At 41.7% G+C, this 23,773-nt stretch overlaps 2 protein-coding genes across 4 annotated transcripts in view; both read left to right on the top strand.

Annotated features, from left to right (window-relative positions):
* The window catches only part of LOC120728290 (programmed cell death 1 ligand 1-like), a 35,546-nt gene extending 14,546 nt beyond the window's left edge, over positions 1–21,000 (top strand). The window contains exons 2-4 of one of the 3 annotated variants that reach the window (XR_005694689.1): positions 11,118–11,438; positions 18,968–19,306; positions 19,545–19,678. Coding sequence is in view for 2 of the 3 variants with exons in the window: in XM_040023080.1 (XP_039879014.1) it covers positions 12,101–12,182; positions 18,968–19,306; positions 19,545–19,726 (603 nt within the window). In the remaining variant the exon portion in view is untranslated. Of the gene's footprint in view, positions 1–11,117; positions 11,439–11,461; positions 12,183–13,415; positions 13,557–18,967; positions 19,307–19,544 lie in introns of those variants that run through there. The other 2 variants (XM_040023080.1, XM_040023081.1) reach the window with 2 other exon arrangements.
* LOC120728292 (programmed cell death 1 ligand 1-like) overlaps positions 1–21,000 on the top strand; it is a 28,193-nt gene extending 7,193 nt beyond the window's left edge. The window contains exon 4 of the transcript XR_005694690.1: positions 20,201–21,000. The gene's annotated coding sequence lies outside the window, so the exon portion shown is untranslated. The remainder of the gene's footprint in view (positions 1–20,200) is intronic.
* Positions 21,001–23,773: the final 2,773 nt, after the last annotated feature.

The following is a 23,773-nucleotide window of genomic DNA, read 5'->3' as shown; positions in this document are numbered from 1 at the left end:
ATATACAAGAAACTAATGGATTATGCATTCACGTGTATTGAACAGACTTGACTGATCTTTAAATGCGTACTGAATAATGGCAACACAATCCTTAGTTAATTATTTGTGTTGTCTTCCTTTTTTAAGTATCCTGGGGTTTTTGAAATGTGCTGTGTAAATCTCAGTTATAAATGTATCCTTATTATTAGCCAAAGTGAGTTTTGTCTATTGGATTATTATTCTGCCTTTTGTAGGTGAGTGCAGAATTCAAGAGAATTATGACACTCCATTTGCAGTTGAAGTTCTTCTCCCAGCTGTATAGTTATTTGGCAAATGTTATAAAGATATATGCCAAGAAGGGTGGAGTACAAGGGAGAAAAATTAAGACCATCATGACACCTACAACCCAGGTATGACAAGATATATTTATACAAGCTCAATATCCAAACTTTGAGCTCAAGCTCAAACTGTAACTAAAACCACAATGCAGTGATTTGCATTTCAAAACCACATTTTGCTTATAAATGAACATAGAAATTTGGTGAGTTTGTAAATGTTTTGTACTTGATTTTATTCTGCTGAGTCGTTTTTACTCTGCTTGAACTGCAGCTTCTAGAACACAGTTTAAAAAAAAAATCAGTTAAAATTGTAGTTCACCTAAAATATCTGTTCAATGACATTGATTTCACTTTGATCTGCAGACAAGCTAATGTGATTTCCATGTCTCCTTTATCAGGCTGCGGGATGGTAAGCTTCAGTGTTTTAGTGAGTCCAGTTTAAATGTTCAGACTCTAATGTGCTGATGTCACCTTACAAATAAACAACAGCACTTTAAGCAACTTCACTAAAAAATAATTTACTGGAACTGCAATGTTTATTTTACTGTTCTGTTTATTAAAACATTAGATTCAACATTTGCTGCACCATTCGTCGCTAGTCCGTAAACAGCATGAGTGCTTTCTACTGTTATATTTTAGTCTTCCTTATTGATTTTTAATCACCAACTGTTAATGTCTCTAGACTTATAGGGATTATTTTATGAAAGAAGAGTCATATGACCCATGAAGCCATCCTTTTAGATTGTTTAGATATTGCTAACACCACCCTTTTCATGGAAACAAGCCGGGGATATCTGAGGTTAAGTTAATGAGTTAATAACCAACTTTGTGTGAGTGCTAAGCCTGATCACCAGTGTTAATCCAGATAAGGGGAAATACCCTGGGTATGTTGAACTCGCTTCATAGGAAAGGCCTCTGTTGCTCGACTTTTGTCTCATTCTTGTCTGACACACGATTTTAGCTGTTCTAAACAGGCCTTTGCTTAAACGGTGCTCAAACCGGTGTTAAAGAATGGAGAACACAAACTTTGTCCAAAGACCTCTCATGTTTAGCTGTTTTTTTGTAAAACGATAACAATGTTGGCCTTTAATAGCAAACACTGAAATACATTTTTTGTACGTAGCAATGAATTTTGTTCACTCAAATTCAGCTTTTCTTCGCTCAAAATAAATTTTTCCTCAAAATGCAACACTTAAATAAACGCCCTACAGGATCAGCTGCTCTCCTTACAGCCATCATGCTGCATCACAGACGGTCTGAACTGGGACTGTGTCTGATGCAGAGAGGTGGAGATTGGAGGTCTTGGTTGAACTACAAAGTTTATCATCATGTTTCCTGTTGTTTGAACTGTCTGTGTTTGTGTTCAGACTTTAAACCAGAGTCAGACATCGTCTACTCTTCACTGAAGTAGTCCACCAGTCCAACCACTGACGTCCAGCTGCTGGTCTCTAACTGGTCCCTCCAGCACCTCAGACCAGAGGACATCTTCAAAAAATGCCTTAGAGTTCACTAGTTGGAGTGAAACAACTATCTGTTTAAAAGGTGAAAATCAAATGTTTCCCTGACTTACAGACTAGTTAAAAAATGAATCACGAACTTTGGAATGTTTTTTCTTCATGTTATGACTACAGAAAGTTACTGTTAATAAATAATTGATGTGATAACAAGAAAACACAATTCACACAGCAATTATACAACAGCAGCGCTGCACTCGCTGTTAGCAGATAAAGATTTATAATTTATGCAAATAATAAAACCTTCTACAACAGTTATTGACAAGTATTACATCCTGTGAGGCTGTGGGAGTGTGTGGGCATGGTGTCGTCCTCTCCCTCTCCGCCTCCTTCTTTCTTGCCCCTCCCCCCTGTCTCTCAGCTGCTGCTGCCCTCATTTGTCACCAATTATCTTTCAGAGGTGGTATAAGCTGGAGGAGAGCAGCGCGGTGGGTGAGAGAGGCTTCTGGTGGATTTCCTCTGCGTGATCCCCCCTGCGAGTGATTCCTCGCTGGTCTAGTCTGTTGTTGGAACTACTACAGATAATTATTTTGTAATAACTTCGAAATTTCCACATTATTACATTCTTGTTTCTTCCTTGTTAACTTAATATTACCACTTCATTAGCGAATTGCAGTTCCACATTATTAGAACCAGTTTTGTGGCATATTTTATCCAATTACATACATTTCAGTGTAATACTAATCAATAGTAACCACTATTGCTACTATGATATTACTTGTATATTAACTGGTTATTGCTGTGGTAACTGAGTAGTAATAACTTATTATTAGCATTACTGTGTTCTGTTACCCTACTATTACTACTTTATTACCAAGCTGTAATATAAATTCCTACTGTTTTTTTTATTGTTGTTGTTTAAGTTTTTGTTCATAGCTGCTTCGATTCATGACATCTGTTTCTTTACTTCTTGAATGTAACATATATTTTTGAACCTCTGCTCTCAGCATGTTGCACAGGAAGTTGAATTAAATTGTAGTTTCACTCATAAGACCAAGTTTATCTGGATTCGTAGGCTGTTGCTTTGTTACTTTGCCCCTGCAGGTGTGCATTAGTTCCATATATGGAACAAACAGTGGAGATAGGAATGTGGTTGCTAAGGTGTTGCTATGGCACTGGTGTCACAAAGGTGCAGGTGTTGTGTAAAACAGGCTAATACAGGTTAGTTTGGTCTGTGGCTGCCTGGTACAGAGGTCGCTTTACCCACAGAGATTTAACTTTTATGTTTTATCTTTTGATTTTTGAACAACTGACTTTTGGAAAAAAAATTTGTTTGAGTGTAATTAAACAACGGGTTTCTTTTTACCACTGGAAAAAACAGACCTCACACTTTTTTTAATCTTTCAATTAAAAGCTTTTTGCCCCTAAGGATCAGAAGAGTCTTCAAGTTATCCCTTCAAAACAGTAAGTCTTAAATACATTTGTTTGTTTTTTTAAGTAACAGACGAGCTCTATGCAGACTATTTGCTGCTGCCTGTCTCTACATGTTTACTATGTGGGTGTTTGTGCTGCTTCTTTGTCCCTCACTTTACACAGATGTACTGTTTCATAGGAAAGTCCAAACAGCCTCACTGGTTCTCCATAAAGAACAAAGATTTGCTCTCTGTGTCTCCAACACAACTTAAAGACAATCAAAGGTCGACAAAGTTCTCTGTGGTTTTATGGAGGCTACAGCTAAATGCTGCCTCCTCCATAGTACAATATACATTTTTATGCAGGGACATCATTCTGAACTGTGTTTCACCTCTTTTTCTCACGATGAACATGTTTCTGATAATCCACCAGTGAGGTTATGATTCTTATTTTGAGTTTATTGTTTCTTTAACAGTGAGTTTCTGTGTTTTAGTTCACTTTATGCGAGTTGGTTCAGTTTTTGTCGTCTTTTCCTTTTGGTCTTTAGTCTTCTGTGTTTCACTGTGTTACTGGTTGTGTGTGAATTCCAGTGCAATGTCCTTCAGTTATTAATGAATGATGCAAGAAATCCTCTAGTTCACCTATGAAAATAGGATTCAGACGTATTGAACTTTGTGCTTATGGCTCTATGCAGAATGATAGCTCTTTAAAATGCCCGTTAAACACTGAATCAGCACAGAGAGATCATTAACGTCAAGCCTGATGGTCTCATTAAATAGTGGCCAGTAATTACAGTTCACTATATTTGTGACTGATCAGGCCAGATCACATCACTTCCTGCAGGGAGTCCAAACATTTCAGCTTCCTGTGGCTTAAAAAAAGTGACATTGAGGTTGCAATACTGGAGGTGCTAAATGTGGCAGATTAAGTTATAATAACATTGGAAAAATGAAAAAAGATGATGTAATGTTTGGAATTGCACCTCAGGAAATATTAGCTATAAACCTTTACTATCAGCTGATAGTAAGTAAAATAAAGCAAACAGACTCATTACTGGTGAAATCATTTAGCTTATTTTAATGTCCAATAAAATTATTTTGCACTTTTAAGTTGCCAAATACAGTATGTTTTGGACAACAAGGCGCACTTAGAATCCATTAATTTGTGCGCCTTATGTATGAATTCTGGTTGTGCTTACTGTGTTAGGATCACATCAGTGACCCGCAGTGTCTGCCTTCCTCAAGGAGAGCGTGAGGCAGGAGGCTAAGCATGCCCGGGAGCTCCAGTCACCCTTCTATGGGTCACGTTTGGCTTGGGGAGGGCCCCACAGCCTCCAAACTGCCATGGCTACGGCCGAGCCGGTGCCTATGCCTCAGGCGATCAGATTGAGCACGTGCTCATTCTCTCCAGTCGCTACACCTCCGCCTCCACCCCTGGATTACCAATCCGACAAGAGGGTTAAGCGGTGGAGGAAGAAGGATTACGTGACGCCGGGCGTTAGACTCACTCCACTGCAGTCCTTCGCTCTGTTTTTGGGACTGCAATGTTCTGAGCTTCATAAACTCTCTGATTCCTCATCGCAGCCCGGTCCGTTGGAGGATTTGCAGCCCAGTTTGCCACCCCCCACTTCCCGGAGGAGTCGACGCTCACACCGTCACCACTCTTTTTCTGCGGAACAACTCCCAGTGGTGAGTTATGATTGCTTTCGTTCCTCTGAGCTGGAAAAAAAAACAATCATATGAACACTGCTAAGACGGAGACTGTTAAGACTGTTAGACGTGGTGGTGGTGGTGGTAGGGAGCTAAAAAACATTTTAGAGGAGTCTGTGTTTGCTGAGCCTGCTCCTTCACCCCGTTGTGTTCCTGCTCCCAGGGCAGCTCGGACCCAGCATTCCCCTGCACCTGTTTCAGTACTTCAGGTGAGGGAGGCTGAGGTCCAGCTGGTCCCTGTTCTGGTGTCTAGGCTGGTTGTTTTTTGTTTTGGTGTCGGTTTGGGCTGTCTGGGAGCCAGCCCTTTAGGGGGGGATACTGTTAGGATGCCTGGGTCATTGACCCAGGGTTTTTGAGTTTATTATATTATTTATAATTTCTAGTCGTTGGGTTTTTGTTAGAGTCATGTCTTATGGTTTGTCTCCGTGTAATCCTTAGTTGCTGTCTCCCCTGTCTGCTATATCCCCGTGTCCAGTCAGTGTCTGTGTCTGCCCTGGTCCCACGTCTCTGTTCCCTCTGTTGTAGTGCCTGCATGTGAGTCTGTGTCTTTGTTCAGTCTGTGTTATGTGTTTCCTGTTTTACTTTGAAGGTCTCTGTCTCATCTCATTGTGTTCAGTTTACGCTTCCTTGTCTCGTCAGTTCTGATTTGCCCCAGCTGTGTTTCCCTCCTGTTGTCCATTCCCTGATTGCTCCCTCTATGTATTTAAGCTCTGTGTTTCAGTTTGTCATTGTTGCCATCTACCCTTATTTTGCTGTGTGTTCTGTCTGTGTAAAGTTTACCTTGGAGTCTCAGTTTTGTTACTTTTTTGGAGTTCAGCATTAAAGCTGTATTCAAGTTCACCTTTGATTTCCGTGAGTCTGCATTTTGGGTCCTTCTTAACACCACCCCTGCGTGCACACAGCCTTCACATAACATACTGACCTCAAACTGATTTTATGTGGTACACGGCGCTCAGAGATCTGTCAAAAAATGTTTTGGTACGACTTTGGTAAGCTATGACGCTGCACTGCTTGATGGATTGTTGAAGCATTACGGCTAATGTAGTCTGGAGCATCGCAGTGTAATACGTATTGTGCTTCAACATAATATTACTGTATTCTGTGTGTATAAGGAGCCTTAAATGGCACCTGTTAAGAGACATGCTTATGAAGCAGGTTTCAAGGCTATCAGTCATGCAGTAGAACATGGGAATAGAGCAGCAGCGAGAGAATTCAACATTAATGAATCAATGGTACAGAAGTGGAGGCAGCAAAAAAGAATGAGTTGAGTAAAGTTTAACTTACCTGACTGTTTTGTTTTGCTTAATGGGCCTTATGGTCCGAAAAATACGATATGTATGATCTGTAATAAAATTTGTAATAGACTTGTAATAGACCACCTAATCCGAGACTCAAAAATAAACTATGAAGACACTTGAAATAAATTTCCTGTGGTGGGAAACTATTTTGTGCAACTTTTTTGTATTTACAGTTCTGAGGGATAAGCCTCTTAAATTTCTCTAACTAGAAATATATGTTAAAAAAAACAAAAACGATTTTCAATTTTTTTGTAGTTTATTGCACTTTTTTGCAATTTATGTAATTACTATGCACTTAATGCATACATATTATTACAATTTGGGCTATAATGGTTGTATTGATGTATATCAACTTGAAATGCTCTCAAAAATGGCACTACAACTAGGTAAAACTATAATATAAGCCAGGGGTGTCACTAGGTTTTAAGGACAGTTAATTATAGAGTTGAGTTTCTTATTTGTTTCTTTGTAAATATTGTTGGGCCACAGAATGGTGAATAAATCACTTGCTACACTGGACAGCATCAGTCTCCTGCACTTCTTTGACCGCTTAAGTCGAGTCCTACCACAGGGGGGCTTAGCCCCCAAGAGATGCACACGATATGAACGACCGTAGTGAATGAGCACAAAATTTCACAAACAGAAAACAAGACTGAGAAATTGTTTTCCTACTTTTTTTGGACAGATTAAACATCCTAGGCCACCAATAGATCTATTGTTTTAGTTCAGTCTGTTTTATAATACAGTACAAGAAGAAAACAGAAGAAATGTGTTTGCTGCATCAATAACAAGAAAAAAACTGAAAATAAAAAAAGTGCATCATTTTTATGGCTGCAATCACCAGTTACTTGGTGGGTGGAACCATCAAAGAATGACGTCTGTTTTTAAGAGTGGCAAATCGGTCAATCACTCTGTTGTGACTCAGATGCTGAAGCATGTCTTTTTCAATAGACATGACTGCAAGACTGTGAAGTCTTTTCTGTCCCATTGTTTGACGCAGCCAGGGGTGCAGCCGACGCAGTGCATTAAAGGACCTTTCGCACGAGCAGCTGCTGACAGGCACTGTTAGGGCAACTTGGATGGTTGCCTTCAGAGAGGGAAACGTCTGAATCAAGGAGGTTGTACAGACAACATATTTTTGGGTGGACATCCAGCCTCTGTTTTCTGGGTAAGAAAGTTTCTGGTCACCAGAACCTCCTCTTTTTTCAGGTCAAGTCTGTAGTGCTTTGCAAGTTCATTCAAGTGTGGTTCACTCAAGAAGTTCTCAGATTTAGGACTGCATGCCTGGATGACTTTTAGCAGCCCTGCATCTACACTGCAAAATCTTTGATCAAGCTCGCCAACCATCCAATCCACACAAGGGAAAAGTAACTCTCTTTTCAATGCGTCTGAGTTGTTCAATTCAGTGCGTGAACCCACAGTTGCCTCCAGGACAAAATCCTCCATTTTCATCTGCTTGTGCCTTGTCTTGTGTGATCGCAACTGACATGCCCAGCGAGTGTTTGAAAGTTGCACAAGCTCAGTTTTTGTCAATCCAAGCTTTGCCTGAGTCTCCATGAACTTATGATGATTGACTAGGGAGGTGCTGAAGAAAGAATACACACACTCCAACAAGCTGAAAAGCTCCACAGCCTCTGGGACAGCCTTGCAAGTATTGCACAAAACCAGGTTGAGTTGATGAGTATAACAATGCACATAGATAGCCTCAGGATGGAGCCTTCTACAATGTGCTTGTTCACCTCCAGTGGAGCCAATCATAACGGCTGCACCATCATATGTTTGTGCTACACACTTAAGCTCTACAAGACCATAGTTTTGGATCTGCTGCTGAATCTCTTTTGCAATGGGCATCAAATGATTTTATCTCTGCTAGTGCAAGGAAACGCTCCTTCACTGCCCCCTCTGACACGTACCTGACACAAACAGCTAACTGCTCTGCCTTTTCATCACTTGCCTCATCTGCCATGATGGCATAGACTTTGGACTTTGTCATTTCAGATACAATGACACTAGTAACTTCCTGGGCACAACAGTCAGTCATGTCATTCTGGGATGTTGGCGAGATATACTGTGCATTATGTTTTTGAAGAAAAGGATCAAACTCCTTCAAAAGCTCCATGCACGCAAGAAAATTCCCTCTGGGCTGTCTTCACCTTCATCATGGCCACGAAAAGGGAATCCCTGTCTGGTGACTGCAACAATTCGTCTGAGATACTCTCTTCTTTCGACTATCTCACTCACATTTGCAGTTGCTATCCTCTGTGCAACGTTTCCCTGTTTGCTAGTTCCCTGGTAGCTTTTCCATGTAACAACACTGTCCTTATGTGTTTGAGCCATCTCATGTTTGCCAAAGATGACTAAAGCTTTCTTCCAGTTCTTGCAACTGCTACTGACCAAACTATCATGTTTGATGTTTTTGCCAAACACTCTACATGGGAAGCAGAAAGTTGCATTCTGGTTGACTGAATATTCTAACCAGTTGTGCTTTTCAAACCACCTGTGGTTAAATGCTCGCTTCTGTGTACCAAAAGTATCATGTGGATAGCTCTTCAGCTTCACCTGTCTGGGCCCTGTGTCTTTGTCACCTAAATCAAACCCAGTAGTAGAATGAGCTGCTGCAGCTGCTTCATTATTTTCCCTCTCTTGGCCTGTTTGCTCTCCTCTCTCTGTAATAACTTGATCTTCCTCTGCTTCTCGATCCATTTGCTGCAGCTCCTCTGTCTCTCCTTGCTCTCTCTGACTTGAACTTGCCTGTTGACCTTTTTCTCCCTCAGCCTCTCCTTCTGCCTCACCCTTCAAGATACATTAAAACATACTGAATTGTAATGTAAATTGCTAATATCATGACTTCTGCTCACGTGCCACAGTAATTTGTTGCTCCCAAATATTTTGAATTTACAAACATTACATTTTGAGCACGCAAGTGACTAAAATGGTTGCAATTTAAAGCCCTGAAAAATATTACTAAATTATTTGAATTGAAGTAATATTAAAATAGAACTACCCTGAGAACTGTGAGAGACAGAATGTGAAAAAATAATCCATGAATCCACATGGTAGGATTTGTAAAGAATTTATTCGTAAATCAGGGTGGAAAATAAGTATTTGGTCACCTCAAACATGGAAAATCTCTGGCTCTCACAGACCTGTAACGTCTTCTGTAAGAAGCTTTTCTGTCCCCCACTCATTACCTGTATGAATGGCACCTGTTTGAACTCATCATCTGTATAAAAGACACCTGTCCACAGCCTCAAACAGTCAGACTCCAAACTCCGCCATGGCCAAGACCAAAGAGCTTTTGAAGGACACCAGGAAAAGTATTGTAGACCTGCACCAGACTGGGAAGAGTGAATCTACAATAGGCAAGCAGCTTGGTGTGAAAAAATCAACTGTGGGAGCAATCATCAGAAAATGGAAGACATACAAGACCACTGATAATCTCCCTCGATCTGGGGCTCCACGCAAGATCTCATCCCGTGGGGTCAAAATGATCATGAGAACGGTGAGCAAAGATCCCAGAACCACACGGGGGGACCTGGTGAATGACCTGCAGAGAGCTGGGACCAAAGTAACAAAGGTCACCATCAGTAACACACTACAACGGCAGGGAATTAAATCCCGCAGTGCCAGACGTGTTCCGCTGCTGAAGCCAGTGCATGTCCAGGCCCGTCTGAAGTTTGCCAGAGAGCACATGGATGATACAGCAGAGGATTGGGAGAATGTCATGTGGTCAGATGAAACCAAAGTAGAACTTTTTGGTATAAACTCAACTCGTCGTGTTTGGAGGACGAAGAATACTGAGTTGCATCCCAAGAACACCATACCTACTGTGAAGCATGGGGGTGGAAACATCATGCTATGGGGCTGTTTTTCTGCCAAGGGGACAGGACGACTGATCCGTGTTAAGGACAGAATGAATGGGGCCATGTATCGTGAGATTTTGAGCCAAAACCTCCTTCCATTAGTGAGAACTTTGAAGATGAAACGAGGCTGGGTCTTCCAACATGACAATGATCCAAAACACACCGCCCGGGCAACAAAGGAGTGGCTCCGTAAGAAGCATTTGAAAGTCCTGGAGTGGCCTAGCCAGTCTCCAGACCTCAACCCCATAGAAAATCTGTGGCGGGAGTTGAAAGTCCGTGTTGCTCGGCGACAGCCCCAAAACATCACTGCTCTCGAGAAGATCTGCATGGAGGAATGGGCCAAAATACCAGCTACTGTGTGTGCAAACCTGGTAAAGACCTATAGTAAACGTTTGACCTCTGCTATTGCCAACAAACGTTATGTTACAAAGTATTGAGTTGTATTTTTGTTATTGACCAAATACTTATTTTCCACCCTGATTTACGAATAAATTCTTTACAAATCCTACCATGTGGATTCATGGATTTTTTTTTCACATTCTGTCTCTCACAGTTGAAGTGTACCTCTGGTGCAAATTACTGACCTCTGTCATCATTTTAGGTGGGGGAACTTGCACAATCGGTGGCTGACTAAATACTTTTTTGCCCCACTGTATATATACCGTGGGTACCAGACCGGATAGGGTAACAGAAGTAATGTAACTAGTAATAATGACTCCAATACTTGTGTGATGGCAGCATGGGCCTGGGAGGGTTTAAATGAACTGCAGCACAGAGACAAAGAAGTGTAGTGTGTGTGTCAGTGTGATGTGTTGTAGTTTCAGGAGTCAGTATGCAGCTACAAAGCTTTTTTGTTCAGTGTATACAAACAGCTGTAGCTCCATAAAGGCAGCATGCAGAGACTCACAGTGTCTTATAATGAGAGGCTGCTTTCTCTCACACATTATGTTCACTTATTATCAGCGTGTGTGTGTATGTGTACTCACTCTGGTTGGCTGATGTTGAAGTGAACAGTTGTACTTTGACCTTTAACCTCTCTGCTCTCTGTTGTTTCCTTTTTCAGACCAGAAAATCATCACCGCTGAGTCTGGACAGGACGTCACTCTGCCATGTCGAGTTCCAAATTAAAACCCCATCAGTGTTGTAAAATGGAGAAGAGCTGACCTTGGAGATGAAAATGTGCTTTTGTACAGACAACCGGCATCCATCTTTTCAGAACCGGGTGGATCTGCAGGACAGACAGATGAAGGATGGAGACGTGTCTCTGATTCTGAAGAATGTGACAATTAATGATGCTGGAACATACGAGTGTGTCGACTAATCCAGACAGGAACAAGTGGTCAGACGATCATCAGCATCATCCACCTTCATGTTGTTCCTCCAGGTGAGTGAGTAGAGTTGAGTGTGTGTGTGATCAGAGGTGAAGATGCTTCCTGGTTGTTGATGTTTGTTTCTAAAGATGTTGTTGATGAGACTTTGTAGAAAGCAGCTGGTCTGAGTGATTGGCAGGAATTATGTTTAAGGAAATAATAATAGTAACAGCGATGTCAGTAATATTCAGTCAGGCATGTCTTCATCAGGTTTCTACATGTGGTCTGAGCCAGTTTAAACTTGTTTGTATAGCATGAGCAAATTTGAGATCACGTGTGTCAAATACTCCTGACAACCAAGAGAAAAAAGAATTTTTCCATTGAACTTTTTCTGACTTCATGCCTCAATGAAATGCCCACGTTGGCCCTTGTTTAGTACTTCAGGACTTAGTACGGTAGCTCAAATAAGCCAAAAGATATAGACCAAAAACAAATGTCCATTATAGGGGACATAAATGAATAGGGTTGTTATCAGGAGGATATTTTACACGTGCTTATTTTAATGGAGTTTGGCCACAAACAGGATTCTGGCAGGCACATGCAGGCCACCATGAGCAAATTGTAGTTATTTGTGATATGTGTTTATTTTTGTAATTTTTTGTGATCCATTTATTTCCTCTCAATATTTTTATGGGGGCAGTGATATTGCGCCCTCCAATGACGAGCAGGCTGAGAGATGTTGAGTACTTGTTGGCCCTTTTGTCTTCACTCTGGAGTCCATCTCATCCCAAACCATCTTGATTGGACATCAGACCCAAGTACATATTTTCACTGGTCTAATGTCCATTCCTTGAGTTTCTTGGCCCAAAGAAATCTCTTCTGCTTGTTGCTTTTCCTTAGTCATGGTTTCTTAGCAGCTATTTGAACATAAAGGCCTGATTCAACAGTCTTCTCTGAAGAGGTGCTGTAGAAATGTGTCTGCTACTGGAGCTCTATGTGACATTTATCTGGGCTCTGATCTGAGGTGCTGTTAACTTGTGATTTTTGAGGCTGGTGGCTCAGATGAATTTATCCTCAGCAGCAGAGGTGACTCTTGGTCTTCTTTCCTGGTGCCGTCCTCATGTGAGCCAGTTTCATCGTAGCACTTGATGTTTTTTGCAACTGCACTTGGGGAAACATTCAAACTTTTAGCAATTTTCCAGACTGACTGACCTTCAGTTCTTAAAGTAATGATGGAGGTGACTACAGGTGACTACATCATGAAGCTCGCTGACTGAGAGAAGGCCAATGGTTTATGGTACTGTCAGTAAAGCAAAAGGTGGCTACTCTGTGTAATATAAAATATAAAACATATTTAGAGTTCTTATTCTCTCTTGTTCTTTGCCACATAATTCCATATCTTTTGCTCTATATATTTGATGTCTGTTTGTATTAGGTAAGTAGTAAAGATAAAGAAAATGTATTAAATGAAAAGGTGTGTCAAACCTCTTGGTAGGACTGGTAGTTTTGTTTTTCAGTTGTTTTTATATAATTTTGTTTCGTTTTGGGGTTTTTTACCGTACAAATTTTCCTCCTGCTATTCTTCAGTCACTCCAGTAGGTAACGCTAAAGTACCATTGGTACTGTAAGCTGATTGGCCAACAACCATTCACATCACAAAGAAGAAGACAAATTAGACGAAGAAGAAATGGATCTCAGATCTCAGTCGGAATTTTCAGATTGATCACGTCCTCAGTCTGTATTTCAAACGGGGAAAGTCAGAGCAGCTTCATGAAGCTCAAGTTACAATCCAAGATGGAGGCGGGGAATGTACCTGTAATAAAACTGTAAATGTTTTAAATCTGTTCCCCACTGTGGTGTATTTTAGACTTGCTAAATAATCCGTGCACAGAGCACTGACCAAACTCTAACATGAACAACCTGCAGTCATGGTTTTACCTCCAACAAGGCTAGCATTGCACCGCTCTGCTACTGATCAATGAATGGCTCTAGCTTGCAAAGTAGTAAATGAAAACCTTCACAGTGCGAGCGAGTGGCAAGGGTCTTACTCAGCCGTCCGAGTGCAACGAAACGCATCACAACACATAATGCGGAAGTGTTTGATCAACCCTTGGTTCCCGTTACCCCAACTGTGATGGCTGCCAAAATATATATTGCGTTTTGGACTTGTCTGGTTGCCTTCGTCTGTGCAGGTTAAATTTAGTTATTATAAAGTCAAACATGTTTAAAGCTGCTGTTTAAACTGGCCGGTACTTTATTCTGAGATAAATATGATGAAAGAGTGACTCGGTTACTGGCATCCCCGGTGGCACCTTCAGATGCCACAACTTAGAGCATCTTTTTCAATAATGGCTTAACGAGTTATGTTGAATTTAACTCCAGTGTTTTCATGAAGGTGTCTGTCTCTAGATCAGCTCGTTAACAGATGCTGGACACATTTCCTGGTTCAGAGTTTCGGTTTAAAAACAGCAGGAAGCGCCAGTGTTTACTGATTCTTTTACACGCAGCACATTAAAGTGAAATATAAACTATCTGCTGGGAGAAACCATCTTATATGTGCAGCGTGTTAAGTTGTAGCCACTAAAATTGCTCTATGACGCATTCTGACGGGAATGTCCGTGAACTAATTTAGCGATACAGGAAGTGTACGAATGATTTGCTGCCGCATTAATCTCTTCTTTTTGAAACACTTTTGCATTTTACTGTGAGACGCTGCAATTCCTGAGTTACCACAGGAAAACAACCTCTGCTGGGCCTTGTCTTTAATAGCCTATTAGCCTTTTTTCCATTTCTACCTACTGTAGTCGGCTCAGCATGGTTTTTAGTTTTCCATCGTGTGGTAGTACCTGATAACGGGCACTTTTTAGTACCTGGTTAATGACTTTTACCATGAATTAATGTTTCAATCTTAAACACGATCAACCTGTCTGTAATAATCAGCTACGTGCCACAGGGCTTCAAACTGGTAGTTGGTAAACTTTTACTTCAAAAACGCAACTTCCTGACCCAGCTGTCTTGGCTCATTATAGGCCAATTGCCAACCGTCCATATATCTCAATTATTCCTGTCTTCCACCCCTTGGTCAGCACATGTGTTCCCCTCCCTGAGCCTGGTTCTGCTGGATGTTTCTTCGTGTTTTTCCTTCCCACTGTCACCACAGTGCTTGCTCATAGGATCATATGATTGTTTATTAAGCTGTTCTCAATTGCAATGGAAAAAGAGTCGCGCTGAGTTATACAGTGTTGAGCTGATCCAACTAGGTACTAATGAAAAATGGTTTATATGTGTAAGGACTAGTTCCTCTGAAAAGGTGGATCCTAATAATCTGAAGTGATTCACAGTTGTTGAAAGGCTGGAAGGTGGAGTGTTGACAGTCTTTGACTGGAAGCAACTGGTCCACCTACTGTCTTTAGGAGAACTTGATTGTTCCCAGTCAGACCAGTGACAGTGGTGTCATCTGCAAACTTCAGGAGTTTCACAGATGCTTCTCCTGAGGCGCAGTCATTAGTGTAGAGAGAGAAGACCAGTGGCAAGAGAACACACCTCTGGTGAAGCCCACTGTTGATGGTCTGTGTGCATGATGTGAATCTTGAATCTTGAGGAAGCTGGTAGTAGAGCAGGGCGATATGGCCAAAAATATTTATCACGATATATATTTGAAAATTTGCGATAACGATATAACTGACGATATAATTGATGCGAGACAAAATACAACTCCACAACATTACTAGCGCAAAAAGACAACCTATCATTTATTTTCACTTAAACAAGAAGCTGGTTTTTATGTACATTAAAGCTTTATAAAAATGTAACAGTGCAAATGCAAATTCCTTGCTGAAAGTTTAACCAAAAGGCATTTCCAGTAGAAATGGGCTGACATATCCTGAGCATAACCATGTATAATATCCACTGAAGTTAAAAAGGTGCTTTGCAACATTAAACTGCAGTGTGCAGTACGTATTTTTCAGACCATAAGGTGCACGGGATTATAAGGCACATTAAATGAAACAAAGCAGTCAGATAAATTAAACTTTATTAAACTCATTCTTCTTGCTTCCTCCACTTCTGTACCATTGATTCATTAATGTTGAATTCTCTGGCAGCTGCTCTATTCCCATGTTGTTGCAGTATATTAATGACTAACCTTGTATTGTGGATGGATTATCTCAGTTGTTCTCCTGACTGAAGTTTGGTCCGTTTACAGCATCCTGCCATGCGATTGCATTTGTCTCTAACCATGAGGAACCTTAACGTTAATTTTTATAAGTGGAAAAGTGTTAGTGTTCGTCCTCCAGCTTCACTGTTTATGTTATGCTAACATAGCTGTGTCGCTAGCGATCACGTAGCACATCATTATATACCAGCTAGCCCAACTTCAGTAACCCTACAAACGTCACTGCTGTTTAGTTTCCTGTCTTCATTTATGTTGGAAGTGATAGCAGAGCTGTACGTTTGAATTTTTCCAGAAATCTCTGTCAGAACATGCAATATCATGCTTAGGTAACTAGCGAAACTAGCGAGCTAACTTCCGCTAGCTTCCTGCTAACTTCTAACTCCGTTAAATGTAATAACTTTTGTTTTCATGGATGCCTGGAAGTTAAACTTCATAGTTACACCTGGTAAAGCAGCAATGCTGATCGTTTTATTAAAGATGAAAGAATTTAGACAGTTTTTAACTCTTAGTGATGCTGCAGTGTTGGTTTGACCTGAAGTATACGGAGTTTAGGACCCAGATTACTCCCAGATTTAAGGGCATCTTAGTCCGACGGCCGCTTGCATGTTCTGCAAAAAAATGTGCTTTGTCGTGTATCTGATGGACAAACACCAAACCAGTTCCACATCACTGAAGTTGCACCATTTTTACAAACCAATTCTGGTTCATCTGTTTCACTCAACAATCGGCCATGTGCGTATGAAAACAAAGGCACTGCGCATGCGCGTTTTACTCATGTTCTATCGCGATATTTCATTTTCCTATCGTTGCCTAACATTATACCGGTATTACCGTGAACGGTATAATATGGCCCAGCCCTAGCTGGTAGTTCTCTGACAGGTGGAGGTGGGCACAGTAAGTTCAGAATCAGAATCAGAATCAGAATGGGGTTTATTGCCAGATGTTGAGGTTTACAACATTAGGAAATTGCTGCGGTGCTTCAGTGCAAACAATAAGAATTAAAGTGCTATGTAGAAAGAAAGATATGTGCATGAGATATACATGAGATATATACATGAGAATAAGAATTATGAGTGCTACGTAGAAAGATATATACATGAGTGCAGGTGGTGATCAGTGCCAAACATGAAATGATGCAGTGACACAGCGTAGGGTCATGTGTTAGTGGTGGGGACAGTCATGTGGTTATTGTTCATGTGTCCAACAGCAGAGGGGAAGAAACTGTTCTTATGGCGAGAGGTTCTGGTGCGAATGGACCGGAGCCTCCTGCCTGAGGGGAGCAGGTCAAACAGACTGTGTCCAGGGTGAGAAGGGTCAGCTGAGATCCGGGCTGCACGCCGCAGTGTCCTGGAGGTGTACAGGTCCTGCAGAGATGGGAGTTTGCAGCCAATCACCTTCTCAGCAGAGCGCACAACACGCTGCAGTCTCTGTTTGTCCCTGATAGTGGCTCCAGCATACCACACGGTGATGGAGGAGTTGAGGATGGACTCGATGATTGCAGTGTAGAACTGCATCATCGTCCGTGTTGGCAGGTTGAATTTCTTCAGCTGCCTCAGGAAGTACATCCTCTGCTGGGCTTTCTTGATGACGGAGGTGATGGTGGGCTCCCACTTCAGGTCCTGGGTGATGGTGGTACCCAGGAAGCGGAATGAGTCCACAGAGGTGATGGGGGTGTCAGTCAGGATGATGGGGGGGGAGTGGGGCTGTGAGCTTCCTGAAGTCCACAATAATCTCCACTGTCTTCTGGGCATTCAGCACCAGGTTGTTGTGGCTGCACCAGGTCACCAGACGTTCAACCTCCCTCCTGTAGGCAGACTCGTCCCCGTCCGAGATGAGCCCAATGACGGTGGTGTCATCTGCGAACTTGATTAGCTTGACAGACTGGTGGGTGGAGGTGCAGCAGTTGGTGTACAGGGAGAAGAGCAGAGGAGAAAGAACACAGCCCTGAGGGGAGCCGGTGCTGATGGTCCGGGAGTCCGAGACATTCTTTCCCAGCCTCACGTGCTGCTTCCTGTCCGTCAGGAAGTCAGTGATCCACCGGCAGATGGGATCAGGCACATTCATCTGGGAAAGCTTGCCTCGGAGATGGTCTGGGAGGATGGTGTTGAAGGCAGAGCTGAAGTCCACAAACAGGATCCTGGCGTAGGTTCCTGGGGAGTCCAGATGCTGCAGGATGTAGTGTAGGGCCATGTTGATGGCGTCATCTACAGACCTGTTGGCTCTATATGCAAACTGCAGGGGGTCCAGGAGGGGGGCGGTGAGGGTCTTGAGATGGGAGAGAACCAGGCGCTCAAATGACTTCATGACCACAGATGTCAGAGCCACAGGTCTGTAGTCATTTAGTCCAGTGATCCTAGGTTTCTTGGGGACAGGGATTATGGTAGAGGACTTGAAGCAGGCAGGCACATGACATGCCTGCAGTGAGGAGTTGAAGATGCCAGAAAACACTGGGGCCAGCTCGTTTGCACAGTGTCTGAGGGTGGCAGGAGACACACCGTCTGGGCCGGGAGCTTTTCGAGCATTCAGACTCCTAAACTGCTTCCTCACATCTGCTTCATGAATATGAAGAGTTGTGGTCGGAGGAGGTGGTGTGAAATCCTCTTTTTGTTGGGTTATCGCAAATTTTCAAATATATATCGTGATAAGTTGGGTGAGCTTCTGCTGGAGGATGTCTGGGATGACTTTGTTGGATACAGGATACTGGCGCATGTCCCAGGTTGGTCGAGGTGATGCAGGATTTACTGCAGTCCCATACTGATGCATCCTCAGCTGACCTGTTTGCCCAGTAGGGAAACTACAGGGTGTCCAGCAGAGGCTTTGATGCCCTTCAGGTGTCTCAACACGAGTCTCTCAAAGGACTTCATGACCACAGATGTCAGGGAGACAGGCCTGTAGTCCTTTAATCCTGTAATGGATGACTTCTTTGAGACTAATACATTACATTTTATTACATTTTTACTACTGTTGACATTCACTGCAACCATCTCGGAGCTCTTTCTCTTTTCTGTGGGTGGTGCATGGCCATTCCTAATTCGTAGCTCACGAGATAGAGGATCATTTATCCATTTGAAGGTCTGTGGATCGATCACTGGCTCCTGTAGCCTGCATGTTAAAGTCTCCTTGGACAAGAACTTTCTGACAGTATCTCCTCAGGATACTGAACCCTGAGTTGTTGCTGGTCAGAGTGCAAATCTGAGAAAGCACTGAGGCAGAGATAACAGTGGTGTGTGTGTGTGTGTGTGTGTGTGTGTGTGTGTGTGTGTGTGTGTGTGTGTGTGTGTGAGAATGATCAGCTGAGGAGAAGGTTGTTATATGAGTAACAGTCCCTTTGCTGTATGAAGCTGAGAGTGGGAGGGCTTCTTTCAAATCTGACCTGCAGTCAGTTCCAGCGTCTCACTTCAATCTGCTCTGTATTGTTTCCTCTTTCAGACCAGAAAAACATCACAGCTGAGTCTGGACAGGACGTCACTCTGACATGTCAAGCTCTAAATAATAACCCCATCAGTGTTGTAAAATGGAGCAGAGCTGACCTGAGAGATGAATATGTGCTTTTGTACAAGGATGGCCGATTTGATCCAGGCAACCAGCATCCATCTTTTAAGAACCGGGTGGATCTGCAGGACAGACAGATGAAGGATGGAGACGCGTCTTTGATTCTGAACAATGTGACGATTAATGACACTGGAACATACGAGTGTGTTGTCATTCCCAGAGGTGGAGGCAGTTCAAAGCCCATCAGCATCATCCACCTTCATGTCGTTCCTCCAGGTGAGTGAGTAGAGTTGAGTGTGTGTGTGATCAGAGGTGAAGCTGCTTCCTGGTTGTTGATGTTTGTTTCTAAAGATGTTGTTGATGAGACTTTGTAGAAAGCAGCTGGTCTGAGTGATGTGATCAGAGTGCAGTAGATAATGTCTGACAGCAGTTTGAAGAGGAAATGGATTCTGTTCTGTTCTTCACTCATCACCTACCTGACAGCTGACACCTCACACCTGTTTCTCACCTGCAGGTCAGCCAGGAGGAGACAAACAGGATGGAGGGAAGAAGGAGGATGGATCTGTTGGACTGAAAGTTGGTCTGTCAGTTTCTGCTGTTCTTCTTCTTGTTGCTGCTGTTTTTGGATTTTTGATCTACAGAAAACATGAAAAAACAAAGAGTCAGGATCCATACCATCAACCTGCTGAATTGTAGTCTGTTTGAAATGTGAGTTTTTACAGCTGAACTCCTGGAGTCTGAGTCTCCTGCTGAGCCAGACTTCATTTAGTGTTATTAAACATTCAGAAGATGATATGAGGACAGACATCAGTCAGCTCTCAGAGATTTGAACTTCCTTTTTTTGTTTGCTTTGTGTGCATCAGTATTAGTTATTAGTTTGTTTTAGCTTCCAGGTTAGTCGCTCATCTCAGAGGAAGAGTTTATGTTCTTAAACAGTGTTATTTACACTTTTGCCTTGTTTATATGTGGAACATTCAGGACTTCATCATTCAAACAAAGAAAAGTTACAAATCTGAGAATAAGATCAGTGATATTCAACAACAAAAACCATTTTATGTGACAAACATCTTCTCTGTCACTGATGTCGACAGAAATAAGTTTGTTCACAGTGATGGATTCAGCGTCGTCTCTGTCACAATATCAGAATCAGTGAGTTTGTCTCATCTTCAGGTTCAGCTGTTTGTGAGGTCAGACTCAGACTGATCCTCATGTTTAGATGTTACACAATAATTACAGACACTGACTGACAACACAAACACAACACAAAGTGCTCAGGGTCCATTTATCAGCTAGAACTGACTGACTGAATAAAATCTGATATTATTATGAAACCAAAGAGAAATGTGTTACATGGAGCTGCAGAGTCACATGTTTCCTCTGATCTATGAAGCCTTAACTTGTTCCTCCATGAAGGAGACTCTTCAGTTTAAACACGTCAAGATTATTTATTATTTTATCTTTATACCAGTTTGTTTACTGATAAAGTTTTACACGTGTTACTCTTCAATGTTTGTCTTTGTTTCCTGTCGCTGTAAAGGTTTCCTGACCTGGTGTTTGAGTGTGTGCAGATTTGATCTCACCTTGAGTGTAACGGTGTGAACATTTATACATTTAACCTGATGTTATTACAACCTCTGATCTGTGTTAGCTCAGTAGCCCCTCTCAGAGATAGGAGATAAATAACAGAGTTGAATATCTGGCAGTTCATGAGATATCAGTATGATGTGGGTTATTGAGCACAACACACAGTTTTGTGTACCACCATCTTTGTGCCTGCTATATGAAACAAGCATGTTAAATTACTGCCTATTTAATGAGAAGAGCTACAAGTTGATTTGTTCTTTTGAATTTTGAAATGACATTCATATAGCTTCTGTGCTACTAAAACCTACTGTTCTTGTGTAATGTGTCTGCCAGACCAGAACATTCTGTTCATATCCACATAATAAACATAATCTCTAAAAGATAAATAATTGGTTGTCTATGATTGTCTGCACACCACAGATGTGAGGCATTATCCAAACATAGTTACAACATCACCACTAAACTGAGGCCACTTCCACTGTGTGAAACAGATGGAAACAGGCATGAACGTAGACTCAAAATGAGCAGAGAGTTTCATAAAGAACTCATGAATACTGTTCAGATGAAATTATTTGAAGTGTCTCAATGTTATGCTTTATATGAACTAAAATGCCATATAACCATACAGTGTAGTATTAAGTGGACACGGCCCTGAAAGTAAAGGGATTAGACGTGGGGGTAGAAAGCTGTAGACTCTCGCTCACACAAAAAGTAGATGAAGTCTTGGTTATTGCATTTACAGGACTCAAACATGTAATTTGAACATAATAAATGTTTGTTTCTAAGGTGAATGTAATAAAATCATATAAGATCTACATGCAATTTACCAACTTAACACCTCTTAAACGTATTCTTGTTGATATGACATGATACAATCTAATAAGAGTGGTTAGCTGCCTTCAAGACTCGCGATATCACAAGTTCACACGTGATTTTAAACCACAGGAGGCAGGAAAGCTCATGATTTGCTTCACGTTCATCTTGGAAAAGAAAGAGTCAATCTTATGGGCAGAAATCTGTGCCATCAGAAACTGAATTTGAATAAGTTCAATTTGAATTTGAATTGCTCAGATTGAATCTGAATTGTAACTTGAATAAATGCTTTTGAAAACTGAATTTGAATTAGTCTAATTTGAAATTGAATTTATGGTTTGAAAATGATCATCACTAAATTGAAATTGAATCCATATTTTGAAAATGAATTGATTTGCTTTGAAACTGCATTTTGTCCTTTAAAACTTCAGCTCGCGAATAATTTCAGATTCACTTCTCACCATTCAGTTTCAGTTCCAAAATTCAGTTTTTTGGAACTTACATCCGGTTCCGGTTCAAGCGCAGATTAATAGAACTACGTTTTACTAGCGGACCGAAAGTGTTACTGACGGGAATCTACAGCGTCTTGAGCTGAATTGTTAAGTGACGGCTGTGTGCAGACAGGAATAGGACCCAAGGTGCAGACTCCAGAGACAAACGTAAACTGAAATAGCTTTAATGCTGAACTCAAACATAACATGACTGGAAAACATCAAAATAAACTTAAACCGGAGGACTGACAGAACACACAGCTAGGTAAACGGTAGATCGCAACACAGACACAGAGAAACACAGGGCTTAAATACACAGAGGGAGCAATCAGGGAATGAGTAACAGGAGGGAAACACAGCTGGGGCAAATCAGGCCTAACAAGACAAGGGGAAGCGAAACCAGATACATTAACATCAGACATGGACTTTCAAAATAAAACAGGAAACATGACACAGACTGAACTAAAGACACAGACTCGCACGCACTGCAACAGAGGGAACAGAGACGTGGGACCAGGGCAGACACAGACACTGACTGGACACGGGGATATAGGAACTAAGGATACACAGAGACGCGAACTAGACAAGGGGATACAGCTGACAGGGGAGACAGAGCGACTAGAAAAGACAGAGACATAAACCATAAGACAGAACTCAAAGAAACCAAAGACTAGAAATGATAAATAATATAATAAACTCAAAAACCAACGACCCAGGCATCCAAACAGAATTAAGACTTCAGAAGTCATTCGTCATGCTGGTCATGAATGACCAGCAGATAAACTCAGGTTGGTAATAAATGTATTACATGTATAAGAACAAGCGTCATGTTAACAAATGATAGCCGTACAGTAACTTTTATGCTTATTGTAGCTGTTAGCTCAAAACGCTAATTTAGCGTAGTTTGCCCTGAATTCAGCTTTGACAAACAAATATGATCGACTGTTTCTAGTAGAATTCCAAAGTTGTCATCTTGTACCCCCTCTGTATGCTAGGCAGCTGTGGCTACAACTGTAGCTTGCCTCCACCAGTGTATGAATGCGAGAGTGAATGAATAGTGGCATTGTAAAGCGCTTTGGGTGCCTTGAAAAGCGCTATATAAATCCAATCCATTATTATTATTATTAAGGTAATCAGCAACTCAGTGGCACCACAAGGGGCCGTCCTCTCCCCCTTCCTCTTCACCCTCTACACCACAGACTTCAGCCACTGCACAGAGACCTGCCGTTGTGACCAAGTAGTTCGGTGGGGTTATAAAAGAAATAATAAAATGACAACGCCACCTAGGGGAATTTCACCCCCAGGAAATATATATTTAAGAAAAATAGATAAAAGGAATAAAAAGAGGCAGCACAGATTCAAGGATGCACACTGAGGCAGGATGGCTCCAATATTAAAACAGTTTTATTTATAGTAAAAATAAATATAATATTAGAAAACCAAATGTAGCGTTGTTGTTGACAGCGTCCTAAAGTTAAAATAAGACAATCATGGAACTTGGACTTACCAGCCACCGTGGACCCAAAAGAAAATCACACAGAAAGAAAATCACTACAGCCCACCCGGTGCTGTACAAAGGAAAGTGTGAAAACAACCCACCACCTGAGGTCCCAGGGCCACTGGCACGTCCTTCGTTCATTACAATAAAACAGAGCAATACGTTAAAAGAATAAAAGAACACTGAGCGTCAGGCTCGCTACAGAGCATAAAAAACTAAAACCAACTTTAATAACTTTAATAAAAAAAAAATCACGCGGGCGCGCACACACACGCACACACACACACAACACTGAAGGCTTACGCCCCACGAGTCAACTAAAACTCGTGCTGGTAATCACGTTCACTTTTTGGCACC

The sequence above is a fragment of the Simochromis diagramma genome, unplaced genomic scaffold, assembly GCF_900408965.1.
Source record: "Simochromis diagramma unplaced genomic scaffold, fSimDia1.1 OVJJ01000341.1, whole genome shotgun sequence".
In the NCBI taxonomy this organism is placed as follows: domain Eukaryota; kingdom Metazoa; phylum Chordata; class Actinopteri; order Cichliformes; family Cichlidae; genus Simochromis; species Simochromis diagramma.
Note: the sequence above shows the minus strand (reverse complement) of the source record. Positions and strands in the feature narration are given on the sequence as shown.